The 13482-nt window shown below is 37.7% G+C and overlaps 1 protein-coding gene across 2 annotated transcripts; it reads left to right on the forward strand.

Annotated features, from left to right (window-relative positions):
* Positions 1-1563: 1563 nt before the first annotated feature.
* On the forward strand, positions 1564-8334 carry LOC120415480 (probable cytochrome P450 313a4). Of its 2 annotated transcripts, none has more exons than XM_039577044.2 (6): positions 1564-1950; positions 6675-6927; positions 7042-7168; positions 7227-7400; positions 7462-7882; positions 7942-8334. In XM_039577044.2, exons 1-6 carry the CDS (start codon positions 1599-1601, stop codon positions 8145-8147), a joined length of 1533 nt encoding a protein of 510 aa, XP_039432978.1. In that variant the 5' UTR covers positions 1564-1598; the 3' UTR covers positions 8148-8334. The 2 variants fall into 2 exon arrangements, with proteins under 2 accessions (XP_039432978.1, XP_039432979.1); XM_039577045.2 differs by lacking the exon at positions 1564-1950 and adding an exon at positions 6220-6607.
* Positions 8335-13482: the final 5148 nt, after the last annotated feature.

Raw genomic sequence — 13482 nt, forward strand, 5'->3', positions numbered from 1 at the left:
TTGTACCCATTTTAAAAGACCAGCCTGTAAAATTGTATGGAGACTTAATTGAAAAAACTAACGATGCAAAATTGCTGCTTTTTACATGGGGAATGTATGAACAAAATTCATCCAAATAATAAACATAAATAGGTTTTCGAAATCGAATAGAACCACTCTAGTACATTCATGCAAAAAATACGTTTTTTTTCAATAATTTGCAGCTTGATTTAGAGATAATATGGAAATTTGGGGTCGAATCGCCCCTCCGTCACGAGATATCGAAGAATGAAGCTCGGGCTCGTGATCAGGGACAAAAGTTATTCCATAGGAAAAACAAATCGAAGAGGGGTTGGGGCAGCTTTTTTTCGATTTCGTGTTAGTTAGCGGGGAATTATCCGTATACAGTTCTCTTGAGTTAAGTGGTCCTTAAACGCTAATAAATAAACAAACTAAAATAAACTCGTATACAGTCCAGACTAGATTATCCGAAGTTCGTTTACTCGAAGGTTTGTATAGGACTTCGGATAATGCAAATTGAAGTGGTTTATTGACTAGTAAATTTAAAAATGCCATTTTGGCTGCATCTTGGATTTAAAAATTCTAATTCACTTAAGAGAAGTTCAAGGGTCATAAAAAGACAACGATTTTTATTGTGATTCGATTATCCGGAGTTTCGATTATCCAAAGTGAAATTTTTCCAAGGCCTTCGGATTATCGAGTCTGGACTGTACTTACCATGTTAGCATAAATGTCCTATATGCAAATGCAACTAGATGAGAAAAACGCATTTGAAGTTTGTCTTAAACAAAAGGCTACATGTTAAGATTTCACAAAAAAAAAATGGATATCTTTCTGATTTCTAGAACAAAGTAACAGATATATTAGGCTTTTCTAAAAGAGCACACAATTTTGAAGCTAACTGCCTCAATAACTATGCGACATTTATGCGATCAGGGGCAGTATCAAAAAGTTATTTTTTTTAAATTCCAAATTATTGTTGTTCAGTGTAACTAATGCGAAAGGATATTTCAATCCCATATCCAAACGTTATATTTTTGGACCCGAATCAAACACGTTCAACAATAGACTAATGAGGCCCACCTTAGCAATGGCCTACTACCATCTCCCACCCTCCCATCATCCAAACGACCCTTATCAACTCGTGGCTTGCTTTTTTGTTTTTGTTTCGGTTCAACACACGTGTTTGGCCATCATAGCCGGTCGGTCGGCCAGCAGCGGTGTGCAACACTCCCCCCACGACCCTGCAAACGGCGTCGGCGTCACCGCTGAGATGTTGATCGACCAATCTTTTCGGCAACTTCAGGTTTTTGGAACTGCTTTGGTCAACTCCGACCCACTAAACTGTAACTAATATGTTTCGGGCGGTCGTGGCTATCAGTCGACGGGGGCAAAAAAAGATCGACCAAGTTTACATCACCTCTGGTGTGTGTGTGTGTTTGTGAGTGTGATTCTGTTAGATTTGTTGCCTCCGAGTGACACGTTGTGACATTGAATTTCTGCTTACCGAAGCTGCACAATACATTTTCCAAAAGCCGCAGCCAATATTGGAAGAAATTCCCCTCAGTTTGGTGTTAGACGCCGATGGGTTCAGTGCGATGTTGTCGTTGATAATTCTCGTGGCGATAGTGGTTGTTGGGGGGATTCGGCTGTACCGGGACCACCGGAAGAGGTACGCCTTTGCGGATGCATTTCCCGGCCTGAGGCCACTGTACCCGTTGGTCGGCAACGGGGACATTATGTGGAAGAGTGACGTCGCTAAGTTCGACACGATGGTGAGGATCTTCAGTGAGAACGATCGCGTGGTGAAGGTTTGGGCTGGGCCGAAACTGCTCCTGTTCACGGCGCATCCGGATCTGGTGCAGCAGCTCCTGTCCAGCGACAAGTGCTTGGAGAAACCGTTCCTGTATGCGTTCGCTGGCTTTGAGACGGGACTGTTCACGTCGAAACGTAAGCATAGGGGGAGTGAAACTGTGAAAGTTTGAAGAAGTTTGATGCCATCACTAAAAAAACTAAACCAGGGAAATTGTAGAAATAAAGTGCGCATATTTGAGCATTATAGAATAAATCCAGTTTTAGAAATGAACAAAACATCAAAAGGGTTTTGATACAGTCTTGCTTGATTAGATATAAGTTTTTCAGTTAAGGTAAAGTAGTAGTAAATAACATAATGCTGCAATTTCCCACGAAAACAGCATGATCCAAAAAAAAAGTTCTTCGCTTAGACTCAAAAATTTTCTTTTAGCTTCTTTGGTCGATATAATTAGACCCATATAATTTTGTTTGGCCATTAGGGTGACCTACGCCGTGTTAGGATCACCCCAAAAAAATGGCAATTTTCGTCGAAAAAAACGAAAGGGTATTAGATAGGCTTTTTAGAAAAAATAGTTCGAAGTTTCAAATATCTAGGATAACATTTGAAAAGATCAAATGAAAACTTAAAATGCCCTTTTGAAGGTCTCGGAATCAAAGAGCCTATGTCTGAAAACATTTTTATCAAATTCTTCGGAAAATTTTACACAACATATCAAAAGTTGTGGAGTTATGTTTTCAATACACAGAAAAAAATGATGGTAATGTTCATCAGGAAATGGTGACAGATTTTGTGTCAAAAAATGATTAATTTTTCCCCAGAAAATGTTGAATTGTCATCAGTTTTTGATGAATATTTATCAGGTTCACATTTTTACACATTTTTCATGAAATATTACTCAAAAAAAGAGGTAATATTCAACCTACCAAATTTTCAACATTCCAAAATTCAACTTTTTTTCTGTGTATTCCAAGATACGATTTTTTCACTTAAACTTCGATAACATTAAAATTTAAGCGTTGATTAGATTAGTGAGTAGAAATGCAAACATTATGAGTGGGAAGAACGGTTCGAAAATTTCGTTAGCGTAACTAAGAGTCTACTAAGGCACTAAGGCAAAACTTTAAAAAATTACAAAGTTCACCTAAAAGAGCTAGAATTCTAAAAAAATAAATTTGTGATTTATTGGATAAATCTATCGGCATTTAAACGCAAAAATTGAACAATTTTAAAACTCAAATAAAAAAAAAAGTTCCATTCACCATCAACTCGATTCGACTTGGAGCTTGTGTTGGACACTAAGGACTACCATTCGAAGACGTTTTGTGTAGGTACTGCAGTTTTACATAAATCGATGCCTATGTGCTATCTTATGATAACTAGATAGGAAAACCAGCAAGCTCAGTACAAGGCATCGATATGAATAGAACAACTTTTTCTATGTGTTTTTTTTTTTTTCGTGAGTGACACTAATATCTTTGGAAACAAATCTGATTTTCATTAACGGTACATATAAACCATAGCTTTTACACTAAGATTTTTGTTACACACATTTGATGTCTTAAAAACTAAGCGAACTAGCGACAAAATTTTGCATTCATTCATAAAAGTACTGTCTACAAAATAATTAACATCATTGTTTGACTATTTTGAAAATCAGACTATTGCAGAATTGGGTTCGTAAGTTTGACAATTTTGGAATACGCAACTTCCTTCGTTGCTGTGCACCCTTAAACGTGTGTATGTGTGTGTGTATGTATGTATGTGACCAACAAACTAGCTCATGTTTCTCGGCACTGGCTGAACCGATTTGACCCGAACCTGTTGCATTCGACTTGGTTTAGGGTCCCGTAGATCGAGTTTTATACAGATTGAAGTTTCGATAAGTAGTTCAATAGTTATGTATTAACATGTGTTTTCACATATATCCGGATCTCACTTAAATGTATGTAAACTATGTTCGGGTCCATCATCCGACCCATCGTTGAATAGGTCATCAAAGGACCTTTCCAACGAGTCCAAAACGTTGAAGATCTGGCAACCCTGTCTCGAGATATGCCCACTTAAGTGATATTGATGTACTTTTTGGAAGCCGGATCTCACTTAAATGTATGTAAACTATGTCCGGATCCACCATCCGACCCATCGTTGGTTAGGTTATCAAAAGACCTTTCCAACGAGTCCAAAACATTGACGATCTGGCAACCCTGCTGTGAGATATGGCCACTTAAGGAATATTCATGTATTTTTTTCATTCTGGATCTAAAAAATAGATGAAATTTGTGTACAGCCATTGCTGGTAATGAGTGAGGAAGGCCTCAACCACATAGGTGGATTAAGTTAGTTTTTAAATTAAATTTAGACCGGCTCTGTGGCTTAATGGTTGCGGCTTCTCCCTCACAAGTAGAAGATTCAGGGATCAAATCCCGCTCGGTACCTTTAAAATAAAAAAAAGTATATAAATTTAAATTACAAGCCATACTTTGAACATTTTAACAAAAAAAAATCACAAAAAAAAACTTTTTTCAGTACTGTGCATAGCAATTTAGCAAAACAAAAATCAATATTTTTGATCAAACCCTAGCTGATGATGATTTTTTATGCAGGAAAATGCATTTCAAAGTGTTTTCAGCAGATTTGACTTCTACACCCAACCGGCGGTCGCATGATTGTGATGCATGGTGGCATGAAAGTATATCAGATTCTGCATGAAATCTGTCCTCATGCCTTTTTTGGCGATATAGGGATATAACATTTTTGCCCGTTACCGACAATTATCGACATTACCGACGGCTTTTTGGTTGAATTTCACAAAAAACCCTTATCAGAACGAGGATTGAACCACCAACTTCTTGATTATTGATCCGACACGCTACCACCGCGCCATGGACGCTTGATGAAATGAGAGTGAAAGAGCATCAACATATTCTTCTCTTTGGAGTGTTGCTCGGGGACGGACCAGCATTATATGTGTTGGTGAGAACTGCAGATCGCTGTAATGTGTACACGCGGGCAAAAATGATCTACGGGTTTGCTGCAAAAAAATTATAAATTGTGACATTTTCTGCAGAAAATCCACTGTTGCAGATTTTGAGCTATATTTTTCCTTTGGGTGTATTTCTTTTGAAATTTCAAAGTCAATTGAGAAAAAAATTCGCTTCCTGATTTTTCGGGCCGACTTTGAAGGGGAGCCATCCTAAACATTGAAAAATACGGCCTTTTTTGTAGAGCCTTGAAACCACCGCGACCACTGCAACGGCCTTAGTAGTGCTCGAAATTTTAAATATCCAACAATGCGTTGTGCATTAGGATATCAACAGAATCCATTAGAGGTTAGAATTAGTGATCTAAAATAGTTGTTCCCGAAACGAATACCTCCATGACATTCCCCCAAAACAACAACACGCGCGCGCGCACCTCAAAATGCGCCCAATCACGGTGCAAATGTAAAGTGTGCGCAAACTTTTGCATAAATTGCGGATGATACACGCACGTGGCAATGTCAACGGTAACGGCATCTATCGCGCTTGGGCTTGACCTTCTTCTCGATGATGGGGGAGGGCGGGAGAATCCGGTGTAACTGCAATTGCACGAGTGACGCATTTTGGCGATTGTTCATTTCTTGAAATGATAAAACGAAAACATTGCGTTGCTAATCTTTTTTCGCATTCATTCATTCATTAATCATTACAAGAGCAACCATTAATTTGATTGGTAAAGTGAATATATAGGTGAGACTTAGGAAATTTTAATTTTCCTGTTTCTTTTTCTTTAAGCCGCTGTATCTCAGCAACGAGAGGTCCAATCTTCAATTTCTCTTAGGGGTCGTGCATAAACCACGTGGCCTCTTTAGGGGGGGGGGGGGAGGGGGTCCGAAATCCGACCGAAAAAAACCATGAAAAGCCATGGGGGGGGGAAGGGGTGGGGGTCGACGGCTGACCACGTGGCCTTTTAAAAAAAAATTCTTTAAAAAAACATAAAAAATATGCTCATTAAGTTTATTTATATACACATATTTTTTGTTACACTTTGAAACCATACAATTATTGTGTTTAGTATTATCATTTATATTTCAATGTCACAATATTTTCCAATTCAATATTGAATGATCTGATACTCATGGATTCTGACATGTTTTGATAGTATCAATTGCTCCACCAAATTTTGAACTGTACACAAACAGTTGAGGCGAAATGACCCATATGGAAATGCTGTATAAATAAATCTCTTTCCTCTATTATATTGTTTAAACCTGTTCTATTTGAGAAACGCAAACAGTTCAAATTTAGCACTTTGAATTAGCACATGTGTGGCAAAATCGCGTGCTCCTTATCATTCTACGATGCTAAATTGAATTTATTTGATGCACTTCTAGCTTGGTGATTTTGCCTTCCAGGCAGCTCAGTTGGAATTCTTCTCTGTAATTAAGCACTTGCCTCTCTGCGATGTTTGAATTGGTGGTGATAATTGGTGCACTGATTTGCAGCTGGTTTTATATCAATTTCAAGCGAAGATACGATTTTGCTAGTGAATTGCCAAATTTGGAACCGCTTTATCCGGTGATTGGAAATGCCAACATTATGATTGGAACGAACGATCTTCAACGCTTTGAAAATTTAGTGAACGTTTTTCAACGAAGCGAACGTTTACTCAAAGTTTGGAATGGTCCGTTCATGCTACTTTTCATCAACCATCCAGATTTGGTCCAACAAATTTTGTGTAGCTCGGCCTGCTTGGAAAAGCCTTTTTTGTATGGTTTTGCCGGATTCAAAACGGGAATTTTTACCGCCAAGTGTAATTAGTAGTTAGGATGCTAGTTTTTTCTTAGAATAACTCTGAAATTTTCATGATCTCTTGATAGATGAGCTATGGCGCGTGACCCGGAGACGGCTGGATCCGTGCTTCAACACGCGAATCCTGCACGGATTTATTCCGATCTTTGAACAGTGTTCCCGGCAGTTGGTCAATCGCTTGAACGAGCTCAAGGACGGAGCCACGGTCAACATTCACCAGTACACGTCGGTGACCACGCTGGAAATGGCCTGCGGAACCACGCTGGGCAGCAACATACTGGCCCGAGACGGCAAGGAGGAGTTCGTCCACGGGCTGGATGTGTGAGTATAATGGTGATAAATTTCTTAGTTCAGAATGGTTCGGTCGAATTATTCAGTTTCCTACATCATTAAATATACCTATTAGGAATTGCTAATGTTTGTTCTTCAATATAGTGCTTTTGATGGAGCAGCCAAGCGAATGGCCAGCGTTCACCTGTACTGGGACTTTATCTACCGGTTGACCGACCATCACCGACAGTTGAAGAAGGCCCGCAAGGTCGTTTGCGATTTCTTCAACAAGGTACAAGCGGCACTTTTTTGATATTATGATTATTTTTTCAATCGTAATTTTTCTTCAGTTGGTAGTGGAACGTCGAGATATTCTCGGCATGAACAACAACAACAACGATCAAGCCGATGAGGAATATCAGAAACCGAAGATCTTGATCGATCAACTGCTGAGCGTTTCCCCCGACGGAAAAGCTTTCAGCGAAGTTGAGGTCAGAGACAACATCTACGCGGTCATCACGGGGGTAGGGTCTCGTCAAAGTCATTAGGTTGATGGTAACTCACCCTTCAAATGTCCCATTTTAGGCCAACGACACCTCCGGCCTGTTGGTGGCTCACGCCGTCCTCTTCATGTGCTTCTACAAGGACATCCAACAGAGGTTGTACGAGGAAATCATGGAGTTCGTACCAACCAATGACATCGACCTGGACGCGGAAACCATAAAGCAGCTGGTGTACCTGGACATGTTCCTCAACGAATGTCTCCGGCACTGTCCGGTGGCGCCGAATGTGGCCCGTGAAAATATGGCGGAAATCGAACTCGACGGGGTGAAGATCCCGGCGGGAAACATCTTCCTGATGAACTTTTACGCGCTGCACCGCCGGAAGGACATCTGGGGTCCGGACGCGGAAAAGTTTGACCCGGAAAACTTTTCCAAGGAACGGTCCAAGAATCGGCACCCGTTTGCGTTCCAGCCGTTCAGCGGAGGCAGCAGGATTTGCATCGGTAAACTGATTTTCGATTAAACATTTGTTCTGAAGAACTAAATTTAAACTCATTTTCAGGTTGGCGATACGCCATGTTCAGCATGAAGGTGACGCTCATTCACCTGGTGAGGAACTTCCAGTTTGACAGCAAAATCAAACCAGAAGATGTGCGATACAGGTTCGATCTGACGATGAAGTTGCCGTTCGATCATTCTATTCAGATCATCAAGCGAAATGCCAGTGATGATGCTACGAAGGCATCAGTAATACTAGAAAAAAGATAAGCTATAGAGAGGATAATCTATGTAAAATATTAGAAGTTAAGAAAAATATGGCTGTTGTATATATTGTGAGAGTATAAAAATAAGGAGAACAATCTTATGCAATTAATTGCGAAATTCGCTGGTACAGAGATAATTTCTTTTTTTGTAATAACAATAATAAAAAAAGTTTTCAAATTATTGAGAAAAAATACACTATATTTTGATGAAAATAGGAATAATTTGTTACTACGACAGATATCCGATGTTTATGTAGTCTTAGACTTTTGGGGTTTTTAAAGGTCCAATAAGGCTGTTGCAAATACTTTCAATAGTTTCTGTCACCCCCAACCATGTCATGGGTCGAATGATGGATCCGGACATCGTTTACATTAGAGGTGGGCAAAAAAAGAGCGAACCGCTCAAAGAGCCGGTTCACTGAAAAGAGCGAACGAACCGTGGCTCACAAAAAAAGAACCATGGTTCTTTTTTAAACTCCGGTCTTTTGAAAGAGCCGTTTCAATATGGCATGATTTTTGTTATAAATCTAATTTATTGAATTTCCAAAAAAAATAGTATTCAATTTGTTTTTGAGAATTGAAAATGCATTTTCAAAAATTTCAATGCTTATAAAAATGAATCCCAAAAGTAAATGTTTTTCTAAACAAAATGAAATAAACTTTTCAGTGTGCAACTGATTGTTCATTAAAGTAAAATACTTTCAAATTTTAATAAAAATAGAAATCTTATCCACTGAAAACAAATCAAAAAGCATTTTGGGGTCGATCAAAAATATTTTGATTTTTGGTGAAATTCCGTTGTACAGTACTTAATACAAAAGTTTTTTTTTTCGGTTTAAAAAAAAAAAGTTCATCGATACTTCGATATTTTGAAAACTAATGATTGCAAAACAACTGGGGATGTGTAAAATGCATTTCAAAACTCTTTTTTCATAAAAATGTCTTGCTATAATTGTCTTGCTATATTTTTTTTGCGACTTTGGCCAGAGTTGAGCGACAAAAACTTCAAAAAATATTTGGTATGGCCAAATTTATAAAAGTCCAATGTAACTTACAAAATCACACGATTCTTGAAAAAAACCCTATTCATTCAAATTTTGAAAAAGAGCGAAAGAGCCGTTCAAAAGAGCGGCTCTTTTTAAAGAGCGAACGAAAATGAGCGGCTCCTAAAAAAGAGCGGTTTTGCCCACCTCTAGTTTACATGCATATAATTGAGATCCGAATATATGTGAAAAAACATTTTTATACATAACTTTTGAACTAGTTATCGAAAGTTCAAACAATTCAATAGCAATGTATGGAACCCTATACCAAGTCGATTGCAACTGGTGTGGTCAAAATCGGTTCAGCCAGTGCTGAGAAAAAAAAATCAGTGAGAATTTTGGTTACATACATACATACATACACACACATACACACACATACATACACACACATACATACACACACGGACGCCTCCCCCCGAAGTTATACCGAAAGGTGGTCCCGGGGGGAAAAGGGCACGGTGTTCAAGGACTGGTTTAGTGGGTCGGGAAAACTCTTTTTTGTTTTCCCAACCCCACACTACCTGAGAAATGAATTCTCAGGTGTCTGGTAGCAGATTCCGACCTTGTAAAAAAAACACACACATACACACACACAGACATTTGTTAAGTTTTCGATTCCGAGTCGATATGTATGCATGAAGGTGGGTCTTAAAGCTTTTAATAAAAAAATCATTTTTAGAGCAGGATCATAGCCTTACCTCAGTGAGGAAGGCAAAACTGCAAAAGTTATTAGAATAGGTCAAAAGGTGTGACGATATTTTGTATATTTCCCCAACTTTGTGCGTGAATATTTGCATCATCATATCATTTAAATCTAACAATTTAATATAAAATGACATTGACTTAGGGGAAGGTGGGGCAAGACGACCATATGGGGCAAGTGGAACAATCGCTCGTACGACAGTAATTTTTACAATTTTGATTATTTCCAGTATGAGGAATCTAGCAATGCAATTAGCTGATTCTGCTACCGCATAACCACCAAAACGACGTAAACGCCACTGGGCATAACATTGAATGAAGTTTTTTTCAAAACCTTTGTTTTCTTATAACATTTGGAAAGTACAAAATAAGTCTTAGGGTTCGTTTTAAGGCTCATTTTATCAAAATGCTATTTTTTCTAGATCAGTAGTGTCCCTACCAATGACTTGCACCTATTATAAAATATGATTTATCTTTTGGTTATTTTTGTTGAAAGCTATTAAAAAATCATGTTTAGGTGGGGCAAGTGTACCATTTGGGTTTTTAGTATGGAAAAAATACGAATTGCTGCAACAACATATTTTATTGTAATTGTTAAAAAAAATTGTCCATGCAAAATATAGTGATATCATGAAAATTTACTATTTACTACTATTTACTAAAGAAACGTTTCAAATACATTCTAATCTGATGTATCTAAGTGATAACAGTTCAATTGTTAGCAAATTAACATGTTGTTTCATGCATTGTTCCTCTTGCCCCAACGGGTTGTTCGTCTTGCCCCACTAGTTGAGTTGAACGTAGGGAAAATAAAAAAAATAAAAAATCAATATTTTATATTAAAAAAGGGCTATTTAAAAACTTGTTCAATCAAAGTCTCAGTCAAGACCTGGAATAAGCTGATTATAAAAAATCCGACAGATTTTTTAGCGTTTTTAATGGGTTATAACGAGCATGATTACCCTCTGAAAATGCAGCGTCATCAGTGCATAATTGACAAAGACGCGTGGTCGTAAAAAATATTCGGAGTGAAAAGTGATTTCTTTTGTAATTTTCAAAGCCCTTCCTATATCATCGTTGATCGGAAGGCACGGCGTTGGGTGAATTGTGTTTGGATTTTTCGAATAAGGTTTTATTTTTTTGCGGTGAAAAAGCCATTTCTATATAATGATCGAATGATGCACTGACAATTTGGATCGTTGAGTGAATAGTGGAGCAAAATAACTGTGTGTGAGTGATTTTGTGTGTTAACCAGAAAGACCTTCCCATAGCATCGTTGCTCAGAAGGCTCGCCAACGGGTCTGTTATGAAAGTCCTCCCCATAGCGTCGTAACTCGGGAGGCATCAAAAAGCCAAAACCTTATCCTACTAACCCAAAAAAATAAATTAATCACGTGATGCCCTCCTTGAAGGAGATGCTGTGGATTCAACGGTCTCAAGCGGTATCAACAAGTATATAGCGAAAAACTATGTGCTTGATGAGTTTGCAACTTCAACTATCGGACTAACATTCCTCCCTTTCGTTGATCTGCAGGCTTCTTGGGAGGGCGCCGGTATTGACTAATAAAGTAGAGATCTTCAGAGGTTAAACAGTGAACGGATGGTTGGCTCCCACTGATCATTTTTGATTCATTGTTTAACTTCAGCTGATCTGTCAATAACGGAGTAGCAGCTCATTGACAGTCAACCATGCTCATGCTCATGCTCATGCTCAATGGGTTATAACGAGCATTTCCTTAGCTTGTTACACTTGCCCCACTTTCCCCTAATCTTTTTTTTAAACTCCAACATCGCGGTACGAGAATCGAGCTCAACTATACTTGAGGATTGGATTGAAAATCCCTTCCGGTCAGGATTTCCAGTGAAGAGTTTGCTCTTTGAAAGGAATTTGGCTTTGCAGAGCCAGACAGGAATCAAACTCGTTTACAAGGCGAAATCGTTGCATCACGGCCACGGTAGCTCGGCAATCTTGCTTGTTGTAGCTACTGTGATTTCAAGTTAGTTGACTCCATAAAATACACTTTATACAATTTATTTACTTAACAAGACTTCATTTGAATATTGGAAATGCTTAAATTTCGCTTTGCACGTAACTTTTTGCTTTTCTCTCTGTTGAGCGTGACTGTAACGTGAATGTAAAGAGTAGGATGTAACAAAACGGGTCAATTTTGCGGTCATTTCAGGGCATGATCCTCTAAATGTACTGAGCCCGAATCCCAAATATGAGCATGCTGCAAGCAAGCTGATGGTGTTTCCAGAAGAGAGTGAAGATAAAGTTCATTTTTTCAGTCCCGAGCAGGGGTAAATAACACGGGAATACCAAATTTTGGTATTACTTGGGCAAATAACAGCGACCAAAATGTGCCCTTGGTTGCCCAGTAATAGATGGTAAAATACCATGAAATCATACCAAAATCTTGTATGTGTAAGGGCACAACAATACCAAACCATGTTATTCCAAGGGTAAAATAATACCTCAAAATAAATCCATTTCAATACCAAGTTGAGGTCTTCTGGATTTTTGAACATTGCTTAAATACCAAAACTTGGTATTGCCATGGTTTTAATTTTAGGTATTCCCGCGCCCTTGGAAAATCATATTTTGGTATTTCTGTGGTCTTTCACATACCGTAAAACGGGGTGACTTTGATAGCCGGGGTGACTTTGATAGGTTTGCGATTTTTCCGCAAAATGAAGAGTACAATTAAAATACGTAAGGAATGGTTCAGAAACATACTGACCGTGGTAGAGAAGTGTTCAAAGTACCTCATGAAGAACTTTTCATAAATTATTGAAAAGTTTTAAAGTTAGTTAACTATAGTTAAGAAAAAGTGGATGAAAGTCATTATTTTAAACTTCTCAAAGTGTCATGATTTTCTCAATGAACATGATTTTTAATCGGAAAACGGAATGCATTTTCGGATTCTTTGGACAATTTTCCACTAGGAGAAGGTTAAATAAGTTTGTAAATAATAAATAATAAATAATATGTGCTTGAAGCACAATTAAAAAAAATCTCCAAATTTATAGGCAAATTCAGTTGAACAAATTTCATGTAAAATGTGAAAACTTGTGATTCGTGCTTGGAATTCCGTTTAAAATGCAATATAAATCGATAATTTTATAAACAAAACTATTTTTAACAAATTTCAGGCAAAATTCCGACTTTTTAACAATTTTACCTAAAATTTATATGTATTTTGTTAAAAAGCTTATAAACTTAGTTAACTTAATATAAACATTGATTTTTTTTCTTACAAACTATATCAGCTACTTAAGTGATGGTACATTTAACGTACAAATAAAGTTTGAACATCTTAAATATGATTTTAACAAGAAAAACTATGACTATCAAAGTCACCCCGGAATTAAAACCAAGAATTTTTAACGTAACTATTTTTCTAAACACTATTGAAAAAACTTTTTTTCCAAAATAGTGCATGGACTTTGTGTGGCCTACCCAAGTACATGTTTTAAAAATAATAATCTTGAGAAGAACCTTAACTGTTGGAAAATATTCTAAAAACAAATTGAAATCCTATCAAAGTCACCCCGGTTTACGGTACATGATTTTGGTATGATTTCATGGTA

This window comes from Culex pipiens, chromosome 2, assembly GCF_016801865.2.
Source record: "Culex pipiens pallens isolate TS chromosome 2, TS_CPP_V2, whole genome shotgun sequence".
Classification (NCBI taxonomy): domain Eukaryota; kingdom Metazoa; phylum Arthropoda; class Insecta; order Diptera; family Culicidae; genus Culex; species Culex pipiens.